This window comes from Peromyscus eremicus, chromosome 9 (assembly GCF_949786415.1).
Source record: "Peromyscus eremicus chromosome 9, PerEre_H2_v1, whole genome shotgun sequence".
NCBI lineage: Eukaryota > Metazoa > Chordata > Mammalia > Rodentia > Cricetidae > Peromyscus > Peromyscus eremicus.
Genome location: NC_081425.1, coordinates 84,949,320 through 84,969,012, shown reverse-complemented (window position 1 = coordinate 84,969,012; position 19,693 = coordinate 84,949,320). Strand labels below are relative to the sequence as shown.

Genomic DNA, 19,693 nt, shown 5'->3' with positions numbered 1-19,693 from the left:
CCCTTTGGTACTGTTGACAATGACTCCCAGACCCAACGCCAGTGACTTCTGATCTACTCCTGGTCTCTCCGCTACAGCCATGGTGTCTCTTACACTTGCCGCTTCCTGGCTGCTGCTCACAGTTCTCTCAGAGACTTCAAGGAGATGACAAACTGTCCCACGGCCAATCCACCAGGAATGTCTGCTTAAAAGTACAGCTCCCATTTCCCTAGCTTGCTTCTCATGAATACAGGATTCTCAGCTGGCCAAACAGAGAGAAGACAGGCATCCCTGAGGTATGGACTTGTGACGTGAAACATGTGGTCAGAGGCAGGACAAAGGGCAGGCTCCATGATATAAGAAAGCCTTCTGCTTCCTTCCCAAGGCCAGGTCCTGACACACAGGGCAGCTGGGTCACAGGCTGCCTCCAGCATTACAGAGTCTTTTTAAATTATGCAGACTGTGGCAAGTGAGTAATAGCAGTTCTCTGGTCAGTAGCATCCTTGCAGACTCTGCTGACAAACAGGTCCTTCCCTTGTTTTCACAGACCTTCCTACTAGGTGGAATGTATTCCTCAATCCAACGCTTAGACTACAAAACATAGAGCCAAAGACTGAGTCCTTTCCCTTACTTCCTGACTGGCCCTGTAGTACATGCTCTGCTGTTCTCTAATCTTGCCTGGTGGATCTGCAGGACGTCAGCCATACCTCACTCATGTGCATTGCGTAGCAACCCCTCTTGCAGCCCTGTTCTATTCCCACAATGATCAGTGTTTTCCCACTCTGGGTCATCCCTGTCTGTGTATAAGACAATCTTCATGGATCCTTTTCTGGTACACTGTGGTGGATAACATCCCTTAGAATCAGCAAGGTAAGGGCCTAACACTCTGGGAACTTTTAAGAAATCTGACAGATTAGCCGGGTGGCGGTGGGGCACGCCTTTAATCCCAGCACTCGGGAGGCAGAGCCAGGCCGATTTCTGTGAGTTCGAGGCCAGCCTGGTCTACAGAGCGAGATCCAGGACAGGCTCCAAAACTACACAGAGAAACCCTGTCTGGAAAAACAAACAAACAAGCAAACAAACGAACCAACAAAAAAAAAAAAGAAAGAAAGAAATCTGACAGATTAAGAAAATCTTCCACAGTTCCAAAATGGTGCCCAAATCCTTACAGCTCAGACTAAAGGTTGATGTCTGCATCATAGGAGGTTTCATGGTACAAGGGGCCGGGGTTCAAGGCTCGGGCCAGGTGGTGCTGACAGTCCAGGGGAGGCAGAAATGCCAGCCCTCCCTTTCTTCCCACACACTGCTTCCCTGTTTAGCAACCTCCTATTTCATGAAACCACTGCCTTGGCAGCATGACTCAGCTCCTCACCCTTCCTGCACTGAAGACACCACGGTTCCACACACCGGGCCCATTCCCACCTACCCTCCCGGCTGAAGGGGCGCCATACTCTTCCATAACTGAGCTCTGAAGCCAGGGCCTCTCAAGGGAAGCCAGCAACCAAATCTTTTTTTTTCCCTTCCTCCTTCCCTCCCTCCCTCCCTGGCTTCCTTCCTTCCCTTCTTCAGCTTCTACATGCCTGAAAAGAACATGTCAGCCAGCCACATGTAATGGCTTTTATTATTCAGAAATATTTCTGACTCTGACATTTAAGTTACTGTGCTAGTTGGTTAGTTTTTGGTTGTTTGTTTTTGCTTTGTTTTGTTTTTCTTGAGACAGGGTTTCCCTGAATAGCCCTGCTGTCCTGGAACTCGCTCTGTAGACTGCTAGTTTTAATTGTCAATTGAACATAACCTAGACTCACCCGAGAAGAGCAGCTCAATGAGGAACTATCTGGATTAGCTTGGCCTGTTGGCAAGCTTAGGAGCAATTTTCTTGGCTGGTTAACCGAAGTGAAAAAAGCCTACCCTGAATGTGGTGGCACCATTTCAAGGGCTGGGTCCCGGGGTGCATAAGGTTAGAGAGGTAGCCTGTTGACCTGACTAACTAGGACAGAGGGACCCTCCCCAGCTACTCTGTAAGAAAACACTCTCACATGGTTTGGCTAGTGCTCACCAATGAGAAGAATGGTGTTTAAAGGCCAGGAGAGACATCAGGAAAGAGAGCGGTGTCTTGGTGAATCCATTCTCCCTTCACTGTCTGGCACAAAGTGATATAAGCCATCACAGCAACACTGCTCTTCAAGAGCAAGGACGCTGCTGTTATTGGAAAGGTTCTCTGGATTATAATCTGAGGTCATCTGGGGCCATGAAAACACCTCGCTGAGCAAATCTACAAAGCAGTGCACTTGTTGGTAGAAATCACCATTTAAATGCTCTGATCTATTAGCACTGACTGCAAGTTAGCTTCTGTTGTGTGACCATGTTACCTATCCGTTCACATGACGCTGGACGCTCCTCCCAGGCTTGGAAACTCACTGGGCCAAGCAATGTGCTACAAGCCATTGATGCACTGGCCTTAGAGGGTATGTGCACAGATGCACACTCTCATATACTCACACACATAGGCACACACGTATGCACACACATAAACACACACTCTCACATGCTCACATGCTGTGGGGTGTGTGTGTTCTCCTCCGCCTGCACATGTTTTGAAAAAGTGCAGAAGCTTAATCACCAGGCACAGGAAGACATGGCACAGAGTTGCTGGGAAATGATCCATGGGACTGTTCCACGTACATTTCTCAAGAACTTTCCACGTTCTGACTCTGCAACCTTTCCCATCAGTTCAGACAGATATTGTTCAAAGAAGTATAGGCAAAAGAGAAGCAAACCAAGGTCCCCAAGGAAGTTCTGATGAATTTGGAAAAGGAGGGAATGTATATGTAGGTAGGTATGGACAAGTCACAGTACGTAACATCTGGCCATGCGTAAGGTGCCAAATTTGACCCCACGGCAATCACCCCAATTAATCACTTACAAATGTCCTTTCTTTTTGGTCCGCAAAGATCCGATTAAAGATTGCCTAAGAATTACTTCAAATTAAAGAAAGGAACAGGCTGGAATTCAAATTCTGGATAACTGTAGAGTACATGAAACCAACCATTTCTGAAGCTGTACCCTATTTGTTGGCTACTCCACACAGAGTACAAACACCTAGGCACCAGGCTCTGTCACTCTCTCTTCTGAGAGTTAGGGTCTATGCTAGGAAGGAGACCACCCCTCCCCAACCCCCTCACCCCTCCCTGGCCAAGTCAGCTCATCTCAGCTGCTCAGTCCAGCGCTTTAGAGCGAAGGAACACTGCTGCTTGAAGGTAGTGGTGATGGTGTAATGGTGCCAGTACCAGTCTCCAGCACGGTGCTACGTGCCAGGCACCCTTAAAACCCTGAAGGTTAAACATGCACTCTCCACAAGAGCCCCCAGCAACTGGACTGTGAGTCTCCTCATAGCACAGAGGAGGAAAGAGTGGTGGGGGGCAGTGAAGTAAGCTGTGATGGACTGCAGATCAGATTCAGATGTCTCAATGTTGTGCTCCTTGATGCCAAGCGACATGGCTTGTCACAACACCACAGCCTTTGGGCTTTGTGGGGCTGGACTGACTCCTTCCCAAAGAAGGCACAATGCAATCATTCCTTCAACACGGTGTAACATAGTTCATGCCTCATTTCCTTACAAACAAGTGAAGCTTTTCTAAATCCAACAAACAAAAGATGGTGTAGCAGTAAGAAGGTCCCAGAACTTTCCATAAAAGGTAAAAAGGAAGCTACAGACCAGCCACAAATAGAAGCTGTCTTCGTGCTAGAGATCTCAGAGTGAAATCAGGGTCAAACTCTTTCTGATGATTATCAGACACTCCCCCAGTGCTCAGATAATGAGCTGCATTTTCCTGAGACAGCACGACATGCTATTCAAAAACAGAGAACCAGGGTTTACAGTGATAACCAGCCTACAAATTCCCAATTCTCTCCTCTCTTTTTCTCAGAATTGTTTTCATAAGGTTTTGGTTTTACCCATTTATTTTCCCATATGTATACAGACGTCCTAATCAGATTTTAGTGTTCTCAGGTGGTAACCTACTTAGCTACCAGAACAGTTCAGCATAATTCAGCAACACAAGGCTAAATGGAAGCAGGTCCTTCTCTGGTCATTCAACAGCAGCCTCTGCAAAGCAGATCCAGCAACTTACCTTGGGCTTAAATGCGATGACTTTCAAAACCATCTCAACAGTGAACACCCCCGTGAAGACCATGTTCAGAATGTCCATGGCATCATTGAACATCTTAGACTGCTCGTAGTGCTGTGGATAAAGGCAGACGTAGTGCTGTCAAAGTTTCATGATCTCACATCCTTATAATGGGAGGTCCCCTGCCATCTGCACCCTGGGGGCATTTCCCACCCTCCAGTACAGCATCCTCTCCCAGCAACTCAACCCAGTACTGCAAGGCCATATGGTGAATTTCCACAAAACATGGTGTGTGTGTGTGTGTGTGTGTGTGTGTGTGTGTGTGTGTGTGTGTGTGTCTGTCCACAACATGATGAGAATGATTGGACGATGGAGGAAATAACATGTCCATTCTTTCAGTTCAAGGTAAGGGGGAGTCACCCTTTCTCTGTTGGGGATGATGCTCGGGTCCTTGACTAACACATTGCAGACACCACCTAAATGTCTACAGATAAAGGTAGAATTCGATTAGTGATAAATCTTATACTATTTAGGTTTATGTCTTATTAAAGGTGGTATTACCTAGGCTTTACACCTTCCCCTAGATCAACACACAGACCTTTTCATTTTTAACTTTAAGAACGTGTCTGAAAATGTGTGTTTGACTATAGACCTGTCTAATACAAAGAACTGGGGGTTTGATTGGCTTGAGTTCTTCAAGCCTGGGCAGACTCTGGTTGTAGAGCTTGGTTCTTGCTTCCCGACCCAGTGTCATAGCTATCCGACAGTAACTGCTCAAAGGGTCACTGTCGACACTGCTCTGCAATCTGACTTGGTCAGGGTCAGCAAGAAGTCACTGGAATTCAGGTCGACATTTCAGAAAACTATCAAATCTTGCACTACCACACTGGGAGTCCCTTGAAGCAGAAATGTAACATGAGAACCACTGTGACAGGTCTAGACCACAGTATCAGACATGAAGGCTGGAGAGATGGCTCAAAGGTTAACAGCACTTGCTCTTACAGAGGACCTGGGTTCGGTTCCCAGCACCCACATGATGGCTCACAACCATCTGTAACTCCAGTACTAGGGGATTAAAACCCCTCTTCTGACTTCTGCGGGCACCAGGCACACACAGCAGCAGAACACTCATACACATAAAATTAAATTTAAAAAAAATCTAAAAATAATTTCAAAGTGCCAGACTTGAATAATTCAGCCAAATCCTTTGGCTTGAGGTAGGCATGGAAGATTTCCCACATTACTCGTAAAGTATGGCTCAGGGTAAGATTCTCAAGACCACCAGCTGGTAAGGACAGAAGCTGAGGCCTGTGTGGCATCAGGCTTTGGTACTCAGCCACCCTTGGGTCCCAGGATCCAGACTGAATACCACACACAGGCTCCGTGGAAGCACTCCCCACAGCTCTATCACCCAGAGAGAGCCAAACGTAAGTGACCTTATGTGTCTACCATGACAACGGTCAGGCAGAGTGAAACTGTGACCACACTACAATCCAGGCTTGTCAGAAAGTCAAACCCCTTCTCTTGGAGATGGAACATGTCACCCTCAGGATCTGGGGGTACAGGGCTGGGTGGCACACCTAGACTTGGTCGCCACAGTGATCTCCATATTTACCTGCATGGCCAGGCAGAGTGTGTTGAGCATGATGAGGACGAACATCATGTATTCAAAAGGCGAGGAGTTCACCACATACCAGAACTTGTACTGGTAGGGGTTCTTGGGGATGTATCTCCTTAAGGGGCGTGCTTTCAAGGCATATTCAACACACTGGCGCTGCAATGGTAGAAAGGGGCAAACACAGGGGTTTTGAGAGCTTCCAGGGAAGGAGCACAAACTGGTCATCTGCCTAGAGGAGCTCACCTTGGCCCTCAAGGAAATGACCGTGAACAACAGTGAGTCTCTGGTAGGACCTGGAATTTGCCTTGTGTGTTAGAGCCCACTAGGTTTCCTAGTGCCTGTACCTAGCAGGACTGCATAAGAGATTGATTGGACCGTGGGCCTGGGTGCCAGGTGACTATAACGGGCAAGGGGGAGGTCTTTTGCTCCACCCCTTGGCATTGTTATAAACAGACCTTTGGAATAAAGTTCTGGGCCCGTTTGGATAAGGATCCAGGCCCACCCGAGTCTATCCTGTGTTTCTCTCTGCTTCTTAACTCTCTAACTAAGTCTCTTATCCCTCATTCCTCAAGAGTTCCTGGGGTAAATAAGTGGGGGGCTGGCCCCCCACACTGGTGGTAACTTCAAGAAGCAGGTAGAAGAGCCACTGTGCTGGCTCAGACTTGAAGGCAGAGCCCATGCAGCTTCTGCTGAGACTCTTGCAGTGTCTCTGAGGCAAGGGGTGGGGGTGGGAGTGGGGGGCTTGAACCAAGCCTTGTCAGGGCCTTTCTCTGCCAGTAGGTGGTGATGCCAGGTCTGCCTGTGTTGTCCTCCAGAAGAGGAGGCCAGCTAAGGACAGGCATGGAATCTTCAAGAAGCATAGAGGCCGAGTTTACCTTCTGAGGCTGGAAGCTCTCTGGACACTCTAGCAGATTCACAGAAGACGCCTGTCCAGTCTTATGGGAGTGGGAGCTTACCATGCTCTCCTCAGCATCTCCAGAGAATGGTTAGTAATGATGGTGAGACTGAACTAAGTTTGGCTCTAAACAGACCACTGTCCTACTTACTCTGGGACAGATACCAGTTCCTTTTTGGAGCAAGCTGAGAGGGAGCCTCCAGTTGGCCTCCAGGCTTGCTCCTGCCTCCATCCCTCCCTCCACCCCTTCCTCCAACCCCCTCTGTCCTTACCTCCCTCCCCCTCCTCTCTGCCTTCACTCCAGACACAGCAGGCGGCAGATGAGTTCTCTGTGTTTGGAACTCAGTGTCACTCTGACTCTAGGGACACCAGATTCAAGCCTGTTTGGGACTTTAGGTTCCCACACACATGTAACACCAACTCTGCATGGTTTACCTAGCCCGGTCTTCACTCTTGTCTTCTATGGGTAGGCAAAGAAATAAGCCAGATTTCCTCCAGATTATCACTGGTAGAGTCTGCAAGGACACTCTGACATAGCAAAGTTCTTCCACAAACCAAGTCAGCATGCCCTCACATGTGGTCACAGTTGCCACCTGGGCAGAGGTACCTCAAAACACCATGGCCACTACTGCAGGAAGCCCTCACTGCCAGATCATTCTTGCTCACCACATTACCATAAAAGCAGAGATGTGTCTGGCAGAAGACAGAGGAAAACCCTTGAAACAGACTTTCGAACTCATATGCTAAAGGTTCAAGAGAATGTCTAAGGGGTAAACTCCTTCATGCCTTCATAAACAACCTCTAAATGAGATAAGGGGCCAAGACTCCAGGAGCAGCGATGTACTTAATGTCACTGAGCAGGTACAGGCAGAGCAGGGCCAGAGCACAGGCTCTTGGTTTCCTTGCTTTATCACACAGTGAGAGCCAAGGCTCCTACTTCTACCAGGTCAGCTAAAACAGGGAGGGAGATGAACAATGCCCGAAAAACTTTAGTGCCAAGTTCAAAGTTTCTGACTCTTCCTACTAAATGACAGCTTATTTTGATTGAAGGCAACTGTGGTCCCCGGAAGACCTCTGGCAATCTCTGGGAATGTTTTGGCTTCCTACTGGAGGAAGGGGATGCCAGTGCATTGAGTGGGTAGAGGCCAGGGATTCTGCTCCTTGCCCCAAAGTTGTGCCCGGGGAGCACAAACAAGAAGGATCAGCTTATAACATCAATAGCAGCAAGATGAAGAAAGTCTGCAGCAAGCAGATATCAAAGGGCCTCTCCGTGGGGACTGTGCAAGTTGGAGTGAATGAGTGAGTGAGTGAGTGAGTGAGTGAGTGAGTGAGTGAGTGAGTTAGTGAGTGATTTCTGGCTCTGGGTCACAGTGCCATACAGGAGTCTAAACCATCATTGGTCAGCCATGATCATGGGTTGTGGCCTTGGTGTTCTCTGACCCCTCACCACAAGCTTGGGGATTGGTTTCCCCAGTCATAGTCTATTCTGGGTCTGGTGACCACCTCTGCAGAGACTCAACATGGCTGATGGTGTGCTCTGAACAGGGCCTGAGCTGGGGTGAACCCTCTCCTCTGTGAAGAAAAAGCCACTGAAGAGGAGGTGCTCTGCTCTTGCTTGAGGGACAGAAGCACGAAGAGTGTGTGACTTTAACCTGATTTTTGTCGAGCTCACAGTTCTTATACTCTTTTTCTCCTTGTTCCTGGAAGGTGACGATGACGAAGCCCACAAAGATGTTCATCATGAAGAAGGCAACAATGATGATGTAGATGATGAAGAAGATGGAGATCTCCACACGGTAGTTGTAGACGGGACCAACATTCTCTCCGTTCGAGTCAATGGCTTTATACAGCAACCTGGAAAACAGGAAAACTGGGTGAGAACCTGCCAACCCCACAGTTCAAGCAGCACGCCCAGCCCACTGCCCCACCAGATGCTCCCAGAATTCCTCTGCACAGTCATGGGACGGGCAGGCATCAAGGTCTCTGAACACAGCCTGGTCACTGAGGCATCTTCAGCCTTAGGCCCAGATAGCTAGTAAATAGATGAGGGATTGCCCAGATATAATCATCCAGAGACTATCTGGAGAACTAAAAAAATCAAAAGGATTTCACAAACAGTCAACAACACCAACTTCTATTAACAGATAAGAGATAAGGAGCATCACACTGATATATTGAAGGAGCTGAAAACTGTGTGCACTGACAGACACCCAGTACCCAAACAAGGTTTAAATAAATTAAGGGACACTCTAGTATAGTGATATTTTATTTCTACTGAAATGTGATTTGTATGTTAATAAATAAAGTTCCCCGGGGGTCAGAGCTATTAGCAAGCCATCACAGAAGCTGGGCGGTTGTGGTGCACGCCTTTAATCTCAGCACTTGGTATGCAGAGCTAGGTAGATCTCTGTGTGTTCAAGGACACAGCCAGCATTGGAGACACATGCCTTTAATCTCAATACCAACCATAGAAGACCTGGAGGTCTGTACAGACAGGCAGTGACTAGGAGGTCATGTGGTTGGGTTTACAACCAATGAGAAGGCAGAACAGAAACACTATAAAAAGACAGACACACAGAAAGTAGGTCTCTTTTGGAGAGGTAGGGCAACAGTGACAGTGAAGGGTAAGGTTTTTAGCTCTTAGCTATTGCTCTGACCACTTGGCTTTCATCTCTGTATTGGCTCTGTGTTTCTTATTTAATAAGACGGTTGGTTACATCTACACTCTAATGTCAGACAGAACTCTTACAAAGAAGAACATTACCATAAACCACCCAATTTCAGCTAACCTCCTCTAATACAATCAGTCCTTCCTGACCTCACCCCATGTGCAAAAGCTCACACGGCCCCTCTTTCCATCTTTCCTTCTCCCTAGAAGGGCAGGTGTTACTGCCATCCCCTTCTTGTCGATGGTCAGAAAGGCATCTAAGTGCCAAGGTCACAGTCCTCAGGGGCAGAGTCCAGAGCTGGGCTCAGGTCCTTGTAGCTCCAAGCCCTAGGCTGAATCACATCCTGTCAGCTGCCCCAATGGCTCACTGAGGCATGGTGTCCCAAACCTTACATCACCACAGTGTCTCGCTCTTCCTCCACACCTTTTCTCCTAGATCAGCTTCCTAGGAGGCGAACGTTACTCAGCTGTCCACAGAAGTTTCTGAGAACGTCCTTCACCGCCACCCGAGAGCCCTGGCAACCAGCAGGAGCCTGTTTGGGCGCTTGCAAGCTCCTCTGGGCGTGACCCACCTGAAGGAAGCCAACAGGGTGCTACAGATGCCCCTTTGCCTTTTATTGTCTTTCTTCTTTATGTTCTGGTACTCTAATTCACCCTGATCCCAGCCATTCCGCCAGACCCCATTCCATACTAGGTATGATTATGTGATATTTCTATTAGCTCTAGGATCTGAGGGAGGACCAGTGCCATGGTCATGTGATTTCCTCCACGCCACCTAACACAACATGTTGCATGGAGTTGATATCAAAGGCATAATTTATGAATGAGTGTTTGAGCACCTTCATGAAAGAAACGGCAAGGTAGCATCTGTCCATGCCTGGCACACATCAGTGCTCATTATGTACCATGATGAGTGAATGAAGGACAGTTTGGATGCTGTCAAATCCTCTTTAAGAACACAAGAAGGGCATCTACCAACCGCAGTCTGTACAGCAAATGCCTCTTAGGTCCTCCTTAACCACACAGAGAGAGGCTGCCCCGGCCTTTCACATCTGAAGCCAGAAGTAAGACACAGACGTTTAACACCTGCCTGTTCAGATGGAGGAGCCACGGTGGGCAAGAAATCATGCCCAAAGTTAGTCACAGGCAAGCTTGCCAGCTGTGAAGATCAAAGTAGAACCCCTCTCCTGGAAGGACGACAGCCCAGAGTCCCCAAGGAGCAAGTAGGTACCTCCTAGGGAGACTGGATATCCTTTATACTCACGCAGGCCAGCCCTCAAAAGTTGAGACTGTGAAGAGCGCCATCATGGCTGAAAGGACATTATCAAAATTGAAATCACTGTTCTGCCAGATCCTCTCACGGACCACAGGACTGTCGACATCGCCATCCTTATAGAGAATGAAAAGCCCCCTAGAGGAGAAAGGAGATAGAGTCATCTTGGCTTCACATAGGACAGAACTGGTTCAGAACACCATATGTAGCCCCAGCCAGGTCACACACACACACACCCCACACAGCCCAGATGGAGTTTCTCCCTTTCTCCTCCACATTTGATCTGCTCTATACCTCGAGTAAGTCTCCAGTCATGACTAGTGCAAAGTGCACTCTCCAGGGCAGGGGTGGCTAGAGATCCAGTGTGCATCTGTTAGCAGTTAGACATGCCCAAACAGTAAATGTTAGAATTCCTAGCCACTCCCCCATGACCATGACCGCACACTGGCTGGCAAAATGCTTAGTCATCCCAGGGCCTTACGTCCTATGTAATCCAGGCCCTGAGTGATCACGTAATTTTTGTGCAGTGTAACATGTAATCTATGCGCATGCATGGCGTAGCTATGTAAGCCCATATGCACATCTGTGGGGGGAGGGGGGAAATCTATAAAAGCGGGTTCCGCATATCCCTCCTCCTCTTCCTGCATGATTTTTCCATAGGCCTAAGCACATCCCTTCTGTTCCCTTCCCTTAACAAACTCTTATAGTGGGTTTTGTTGTACCTAGTGGGTTTTGTTGTATCTCGTGGCTTTTGGCTTTTCTCAAATGGTAAAATAGCACCACTTAATGAATAACACTGTGCCACTTAATAAATAACAGTAAAAGTTCCTCATGTAAGAGGGGCTACAAATACATGTGGAAGAATCAATATTTTGGCCACAGAATTCCACAGACTCTGAGAAGCAAGCAAAGGTATATGCTTATCCACATTCTAGTTTCAACAAATCTGTTCCTTTTCAGACCATTGATATTCTCAATTTTCTTTCCAAAAGACTTCTGTGATTGCTGTCACACACCATTTCTTACAGAAATGGACTTGTGGAAGGAACCCATGAGATAAAACCTCTCACTGACATTTCACAGCAATAGTCAGCTAGAGGAAGGGCCCACGACACCACTCTGTGGCTGCACTAAGCAGCTTGGAGGGGGTGCTCTGCGTCCCTCAGCCCAGGCCAACAGCATCCCTGGAGCCGCATGTAGTCATAGGCAGATTGTATCCGATGCCCCATGGCCACATCATTTGTTCAAGAAAACCCAAACCAATGCATACAGGGCAAGCAGCTAGACCCCAGCCAAATGTAACTCTAAAAGGTCAGGGACACAGATTTTCTGTAGCCTTAAGCTCTGAGCAATGCATGCATGGACTGCAAACATTCCATATTAACTGAACATCTTGGATTATAAGATGTGAGCGTTTCTTGCTGTTTCTCTGCTGCTGCTGTTGTGAACAGAAATATGTCCAAAATGTGGGCACTAGGAACAAGGAGCACAGAAGTCTGCCAAGTCTTCTAGAAGAGGGTAGCCCACTCCTGAACACTGGGAACTGAGCTGTAAGCCTGGCTTGGGAGAATACCATTCAAAGTCCACTTGGATGGCAGGAGAGATACTGGTGGCCCTTGGTCAATGTTCTTTTGGGACTCCTCCCCCCAGTTTATAAGATCTATACTAAACAGCTAGAGCCAGCTACTCATTCTTTGAGGATGATAAAAATGTGTTAAACCTTAGAGATGCTGGCTAAACAATAATGAATCATGGTCCCACTTTACTTGAGTTTCACCTGGACTTGAAAACATAAACAACAAAAGTCAAATCACTATCCTTCCAGGCATGAGTTGAGTGGGCAGGCCTCTCATTCCCTGACAAAAGGCCCTGAAATGCTAACATGAGTCAATCCGTGAGGCTTGCTATTCTTTCAAATTCCCTAGCCAGCTCTCGGGATACCCACCTGCACTCTTCAGGGTTACTTTTGGCTTCGTCTGTGCATCGATAGAACTTCCCCTGGATACAGAGCAGATGGAGAGTCAAATACGGGCTTTTCTGATGGAAACCAACTCCAGCCCTGGGCGAGAGGGTACCCCTACCTTGAACAACTGGACCCCGATGCATGCAAACATGAACTGGAGCAGGGTGGTGACGATCATGATGTTGCCGATGGTTCGGATGGCCACAAAGACACACTGGACAACGTGCTGGGGAGAGGACAGAGAGAGGATGGAAGGCTGACGCCCCACTTCTTGGTTTTAATCAAGGGAGAAGTTAACACCAGGCCAGGGCTTCTATGCTTGGTTGCATTTTGATATGAATTTCTAACTGTTCTAACCCCATGCTTTGTTTTCCTGGTTACCTGTTGCATAAGTACTGGGTTCATTATGACGTGCACTTTTATTTTTATTACATTTATTTATTGTGTGTGTGTGCATGCATACGTGTGTGTGTGTGTGTGTGTGTGTGTGTGTGTGTAAGCCAGAGGACAACATGCAGGAGCTGGTTCTCTCCTTGCACATGGATCCCAGAGAATCAACTGGGTCATCAGGCTAAGTGCCTTAACCCACTGAGCCGTTCCCTGGTCCAAAAATACTTAAAAAAATTTATTTATGTATTATGTATACAGTATTCAGTCTGCATGTATGTCTTCAGGCCAAAAAAGGGCGCCAGATCTCATTACAGACGGTTGTGAGCCACCATGTGGTTACTGGAAGAACAAACAGTACTCTTAACCACTGAGCCATCTCTCCAGCCCCAGCCCAAGAACACTTTTTTCAGTGTCTTTTCTTGGGCTTCCTCTAAAGAGTTTGGTTTAATTGAGAGAAACACCACCTGCACATAGGCTCAACAAGACCCCTATCCCAGAAAGCTCTTATAGAGACAACAACCCTTTGGCCTGCTGTATAATCCATATGAGAATGATTTACAACTTAATAAACACAAAGAAATACTGTTGATAAAGAAGTAACAAATCGTTATTGTAATTATAATGACCATCATCTCCAATTAACAAAGCAAAGGTAATTTTGCTGTGTATGTGTGTTATGTGTTACACATGTTATGTGGATACAGGCCCCCATGTGCACGCCTGTTCATGTGAGACAAGTAGAGAAGGACACGGTATGTCCTGCTCTATCAGCCTCTACTTTATATTCTTGAGATGGGGGGGTCTCTCAGGGGACTCAGAGCAAGGACGGCCACCAGGAAGCCCCTTGTGTCTCAGCCACTGCACACATAGCACTGAGGTTACAAGAGTGTGAGGGACATGCAGGGCTTTTTAAATAGGCCTGGGATTTGAACGCAGGCCCCAATGCTTGGGCAGCAAGTGCTCTTACCTGCTGAGCCATCTTTCACATTTAGAAAGACAGTGCTAGGCAGAGGCAGCCTTTTTTGGTGGAAAGGTCCCACTTGGAGCCTCAGCTCATCTTTGGACTAGGACAGTTAGCAACCGCAGCCAGCCCCAGCCCAAGCCAGCCCCCCTCAAAGGAGAGGGGTCAATACCTTAAGCCCTTTTGCTCTGTTGATTGCTCTGAGGGGCCTCAAGACCCTCAAGACCCTGAGAATCTTCACCACGGAGATGGCGCTGGATCTGAGGGAGGACAGAGGTAACGGTAAGAAAGCAAGCGACATGAGTTACGGCCAGATAGGAGCCTTGAGATCATCAGCTGCTTCCTGTGACCGTCTCTTGAATGACACTACATAACCGTAGTCTCTCTTCAGGACTTCAGCAAGACCTGCTCCTTTCTGCCACCAAGCTGGCCTCCTGCCCCCTGAGGGAACTCGGGGGCCCTGGCAGAGGCTCTACCTCAGGCACATAGCTTGCCTTTACAGAGGCATTTACAGACTTACCTCATTATGTTGATGTAAACACTAGTTTCCTGACATTTAGACTTCGGTGTTTAAGTTTGGGGACCTGTGCTAGGGCTTTTCTGGTCTCTGAGAGGTTCAATCTGGTAGGAGGGATGGGTAACACCTCCCTCAGCAGCACACACTCGGGTGTGGGGAAAGGCGGTGTGCTCCTCCAAGGAAGGGAAGGTGGGGCACGACCTTCGGGGTAGCTGGGAAGGCCTCTCGGGCAGGTTGCATCAGGTGGCAGGAAAAGCCTTGTCGGTTTTATGGGAACAGGTGTGGGCCAGAACAGCCTAAGAGTTATCGCGAGGGCTTTGAGCTGTTGCAGGCTGCTTGGGTTAATCCGTTGGGGGTGGTTGTAACCCCGGCTTGGGAGGAAGTGTGCAAGAAGGCTTGGGAGGAAGTGTGCAAGAGGGAAAGCTGGAAAGAGCAGGGACAGTTTGGGGGTTGGTGAGAGTTGTGAAGAGACTAGATTGAAGGTTCTACTGGGAAACCGATCCAGCATTTCCTTCCCCAGGCAGCAGCTGGAAGAGACAAGGCAGGCAATTCCAGGCAGGAATCCCGGGGCCTTGTCGGGTCCAAAGCAGGCCCCTCAAACGACAGTAGTGCTGATAGTGTTCTCACGGAAAGCCTGGGCTCACCGGGACTCTGACCGGCTAAGCAGAAGGATTGCCACCCAGTAAACAAAAACCTAAATTTAGCATTCCTCAGAAGTGGTTTCTATTTGTCAGCAAAAGCCACTACTTCCCTTATCTGCCCCCATGGTCAACTCCCTCAGGCAGAGGGCATCTAGTTCCTGATTAACCCAAACAGCCTGCAACAGACCAAAGCCCCCATGCTAATTCTCAGGCTGTTCTGGCCTGCACCGCCCCCCCTCCTGCTGCTACCTGTTCCCATAAAACTGACAAGCTGTTCCTTCCAGCCATTGTTCTCTGCCCCCACCCCCACCCCAGAGACAGCCCAGCCATTTGATGCTCAAACTGTCTTTCTTCCCACAGAGGGGTCTAGTTCCCTGGCTTCACTGTGGCCCACTTACAGTCCTCTCCAGGCACCTTTGGCTAAGGGGCTTGTGATGTACATGTGTGCTCACACTGGGGTACTGCCAGGCAGCTCCAGAGCAGAGATGCTCACAGGCCAGCAGGAGAGTGAAGCCAGGTCACAGAAGATGTAACCATGGTTGACTGTCCTAGGTACTGCACAGGGTAAAAAGGCCGCACTCAGCCCCACCAGACACTCTTAAATGCCCCCCAAAGGCCACAGCAGCTGTGTCCTGCAAACACAGGAAGTGGAAGGGGTCCCGAGAGATCGCCAAGGCCAAGCTCTTCCTGCAGTGAAAGAAATACGCCACCCTGAGAGAGGATGCCCGGAGTCTTGGACCAGGCCTGAGAGCAACGCAGTTTACTCTCCTCTAGTCAAGATGTCTTTCATCTACTGTTGAAAGCCAGTTTCAAAGAGAAGAATAAACTCAACCTAGCAGTAGGTACAAGAAAAACAAACAAGACAGAAATAGGAAAGCACAGGCCCCAGCACTTTCTGGCATGGGGCAAGGTAAAAGCCATCCTGCCTGTAATCATCAGACGGCACCCAGCTTGAGGGAATTAGGTTCCAGTTCCCTACGGATAATTCTTTCTACTGACCCATGAATACTTACTGAATCCCAAACGACACCAGAGACACTCCAACAACCAGCATGTCCAGCAAATTGAAGTAGTTCCTGCAGAAAGCCCCTTTATGCAGGAAAGCTCCAAAAGTTGTCATCTGTAAACAGAATCATGCGTCATTTACTTTTTCCTCCTCCCCTCCAGGGTCCAAAACCAACCAAACAGAAAGCCTGGGCTCTTCACAAAATCTTGACAGTCAAGTACGACTTTATTAATGACTGCCCGTAAGGAAGACAAATGCTAAGCAACAGGGCTGAGTGACCATGCAACCTACTTCAAAATAAGTCAGAAGAAATGGAAAGGGGTAGCTGACTGAAGGGAAACTTTTGAAGAGGTCAGTCCAGGGTCTATTCAGATGACAGAACTCAAACAAGAACAGAGCTCTGGCATGTCCAAAGAGCCTGCCTCAGGAGAGACTGCACAGGACCACGCTTGGGAGAATGCTATCACGGCCTCGCTGAGCTTACCTGTACAGTGCTGGCCTGGGTCAGCCGCTCTAAGGTCACGGAGCACCAACGGTTTTCATTAAACCCTCTCAGGGGAAGCTAGGGGCGGCCCCTGGCTCCTGCACTCCTAGGGTCCTTTCCCCCTTAACTTGGTTGCCCCAGCTTCCAATTCCCATCTCTCCCGAGTCAAGTCACTCGACAATATCAAGTGTAGCAAGCAAAGAGGCTTTTGTTACGGGAAGCCAGGCTCGTTCTCACGTTAAACGGCTTGTACAGCAGGAGCGCGTGTAGTGGGTGCTCCAGTGAGGTTTCTGCTGGCCACGAGAAGAGTTCAATGGCCAAGTTCTCCAGATTGAAAAAATACAGCGTTCAATAACCCAGGATTTCATTGGCCCCCAGAGCCCAGGAGTATGTGCACTCACTTCACAATTCAGAAAGGCAGACGGTAAAGCAAAATCTCAAGTCACCAGGCTAATAGATCTGGTGGAACAATGCTCCTTAATTCTGCTTGAGGGAGAGGCAGCAAAGAGAACCTGGGGTAGGGACCCTGCATGCTGTGTGGCACAGCCTTACCACAGGGCCATAAGCCTTGGCCACCACTCTGCTCCGCCGTGATGGTCAGAGGACCAAAATTGAACCCCCTGGCTTACATTCAGGCAAACAAACAAACAAACAAACAAAAACAAAACAAAACTCAAATTCTTATAAGATTTGAAACAGAGTTGAACATATTTGGGGTGGGTGGTTTTGAACTCATCATTATCAATGTCACAAAGTGGCCACTCCCTGTCCATATTAATTGAGGTTTCATCAATAGAAGATTTTGTGAGGAGCCCAAGTTCCCCCGTAGCCCAATACAAAGTACATCTTTTTAAAAGATGCACACATAAACTTCAGAATACTTTAAAGACAACTATAGTTAACGCTCTTCATTTCTCAGCTTCTTCCCACAAGGAATTGGCTGTAACAATCAAATCAGAAAGTCCAACTCCTGGAGGCTCTGAGCCCCTCTGCTGTGTCTCCAGACCTCTGAGCATCTAGGAAGGAACGTCCGTCCCCCTGGGGTGCTCACAGTCGGGACACAGCACACACGATGTCACCTGTTAGGTCATGTATGGGCAGTACATTCAGGTACACTTTCCTCGGTGTGTGCAGATGTAAGCCCATGCCATCAAAACAGATACAGGACATCTCCACACAAGTAGACCCAACTCATCTTGCAAGACCCATTGCAAGCAAATAGCATGTTACTATTCAAGGACACAGGGACCACAGCATAGTCCCAAGAGCAAGGAGAGGGTGGTTCCTGCCATAGCATGAGTGCTTTTCCTCTTACTCTGATGTCAGGAAGGGGAGAAGAAAGTTCACGCAGAGTGCTGTATCCGTTAGTAGTCAATACATCTCAGAGGGTTTTTTTTTTTTTAAAGAACAAAATATAATTCCAACTAGACTGTGAAGCCAAAGTAGCTCCAACACGCACTCAAAGGTTAAAGAAAAACTGCAAAAACACATTGGAATGATCACAGGGAAAAAAAATCCTGTAGTTAAAAAAAAAAGTTTAGCTTGATCACAGAAGAAAAAAAAAGTTCAAAGCACTTCACGCATCTCTCCTGTGCCTGGCACGGGAGCGGGCCTCAGTCACACGGCTGGCCGGCCCGTTACCTTCAAAATGATCTCAAACGCAAAAGTGCCTGTGAAGACATAGTCTGCATAACCTAGCACCTGGAAGGGAGGCAAAGAATGCACCCGTTACCGCTGCGGCCGCCTTAGCAGAGGAGGTCAAGGAGAAACGCGTTACCTTTAACAGGATCTCAACCGTAAAGATGGCTGTGAAAGCATAGTCAAAGTAACCCAGTATCTGCAAGGCACAACATGTGGCAATCAGAACAAGGCACCCCCAACAAGCGGTGGCAGATCCCTGCCCATGCGCAGAACCCCCAACTTGTGGCCAGAGACCCTTCTCCCAAGAGGGACAATCCTGCTTCTCCCTTGGGAGGGCTGAGATACACGAAGGGCCCACTTCCCTCATGCACGGCTCCTCTTTGTGACCACCAAGAAATGTTGGGGAGCCTTGCTTCCTTTACCTGCTCAGGCCGACTTCTTGTGCTCCTATCCTGGCCCACAGGGGCTGCTTTCTGAAAGTCCTGTGTTAATAACCTCCCCTCTGGGTGAACTACTAGTGCTGTAGCCCCTGATGAATGAGAATCATACATGTTTTGCAGTTTTGAACTTGGCTAAATGAAATACGCTGCCGTCTAGCTGTGCTTCAGATTGGTGAAGAAATATTAGTGGTGAGGCCGAGAGTATAATGTAGTAGTAGAGGCTCTTGCTAACTGAGCTTGAGGCTTGGGATCTATTCCAAGCACCATAAAGGTTAACATTTTAAATATTTAAAACATAAATAAATAGAAGCTAATGACATCAAATCAAATCAGAAAGTTTCGTATGTTCCTGTGGACCCAGGACAATTTAATTATCACGTGATCTCCCTACCTGACCCTCATACGCCAGGATGGCTCAGTTTGTGAGGCATGGTTTGTACTTGGTGTCTTCCTCCTGCCACATTCTATATCTCACTCTGCTTTCTCCCAAGACTGATCCTTGCCTTTCTGGGCCCGTGCAAAGAATAGACTGACCTAGAGTTTTAATTTTTAGTATAGGCTGCTCTACCAGCATTCCTGAATATCACCTATTATCTAGAAGAGTCTTGTGAGTTCCTGATGCAAAGCTCTTGATTTCTTTCAGAGCCATGAAGACTCAGAGGCAAGGGAAGTGAAGTCTGATCATTTCAACAAGGTTACTCATAGTGTGTTGTTGACCCCATGCCTCTCAACCAGAAAGATGGCAGCCAAGACTGTCAGTACACAAGCCTGTCCTGGGTGCTGATCTCATGGAAATGGTGTGCTGTAGCTTTATTGCATGTCTGTCTGTCTCTATCTATCTATCTATCTATCTATCTATCTATCTATCTATCTATCTATCTATCTATCTATCCATCCATCCATCCATCCATCCATCCATCCATCCACCCACCCACGTACCTTCTTACCTATCTATCTACTGTCTGTGACACATGCACATACCATAGTATATGTACAGAGGTCAGAGGACAACTTTTAGCTATCGATCCTCTCCTTCCACCATGAGTCCCTGGGATTGAACTCAGGTGGTCAGGCACGTGGCCAGTGTCTT

General features: G+C 48.0%; 1 protein-coding gene across 2 annotated transcripts in view; it reads right to left on the bottom strand.

Moving 5' to 3' along the window:
- Window positions 1-19,693, bottom strand: part of Cacna1d (calcium voltage-gated channel subunit alpha1 D) — a 304,192-nt gene that overhangs the window by 50,192 nt on the left and 234,307 nt on the right. For both annotated transcript variants that reach the window (XM_059273955.1, XM_059273957.1), the window contains 9 exons: window positions 18,300-18,359; window positions 16,046-16,152; window positions 14,047-14,134; window positions 12,642-12,749; window positions 12,506-12,558; window positions 10,552-10,698; window positions 8,272-8,473; window positions 5,722-5,880; window positions 4,110-4,220 (listed from right to left, as the gene is read on the bottom strand). In XM_059273955.1, the coding sequence (XP_059129938.1) occupies window positions 4,110-4,220; window positions 5,722-5,880; window positions 8,272-8,473; window positions 10,552-10,698; window positions 12,506-12,558; window positions 12,642-12,749; window positions 14,047-14,134; window positions 16,046-16,152; window positions 18,300-18,359 (1,035 nt within the window). The remainder of the gene's footprint in view (window positions 1-4,109; window positions 4,221-5,721; window positions 5,881-8,271; window positions 8,474-10,551; window positions 10,699-12,505; window positions 12,559-12,641; window positions 12,750-14,046; window positions 14,135-16,045; window positions 16,153-18,299; window positions 18,360-19,693) is intronic.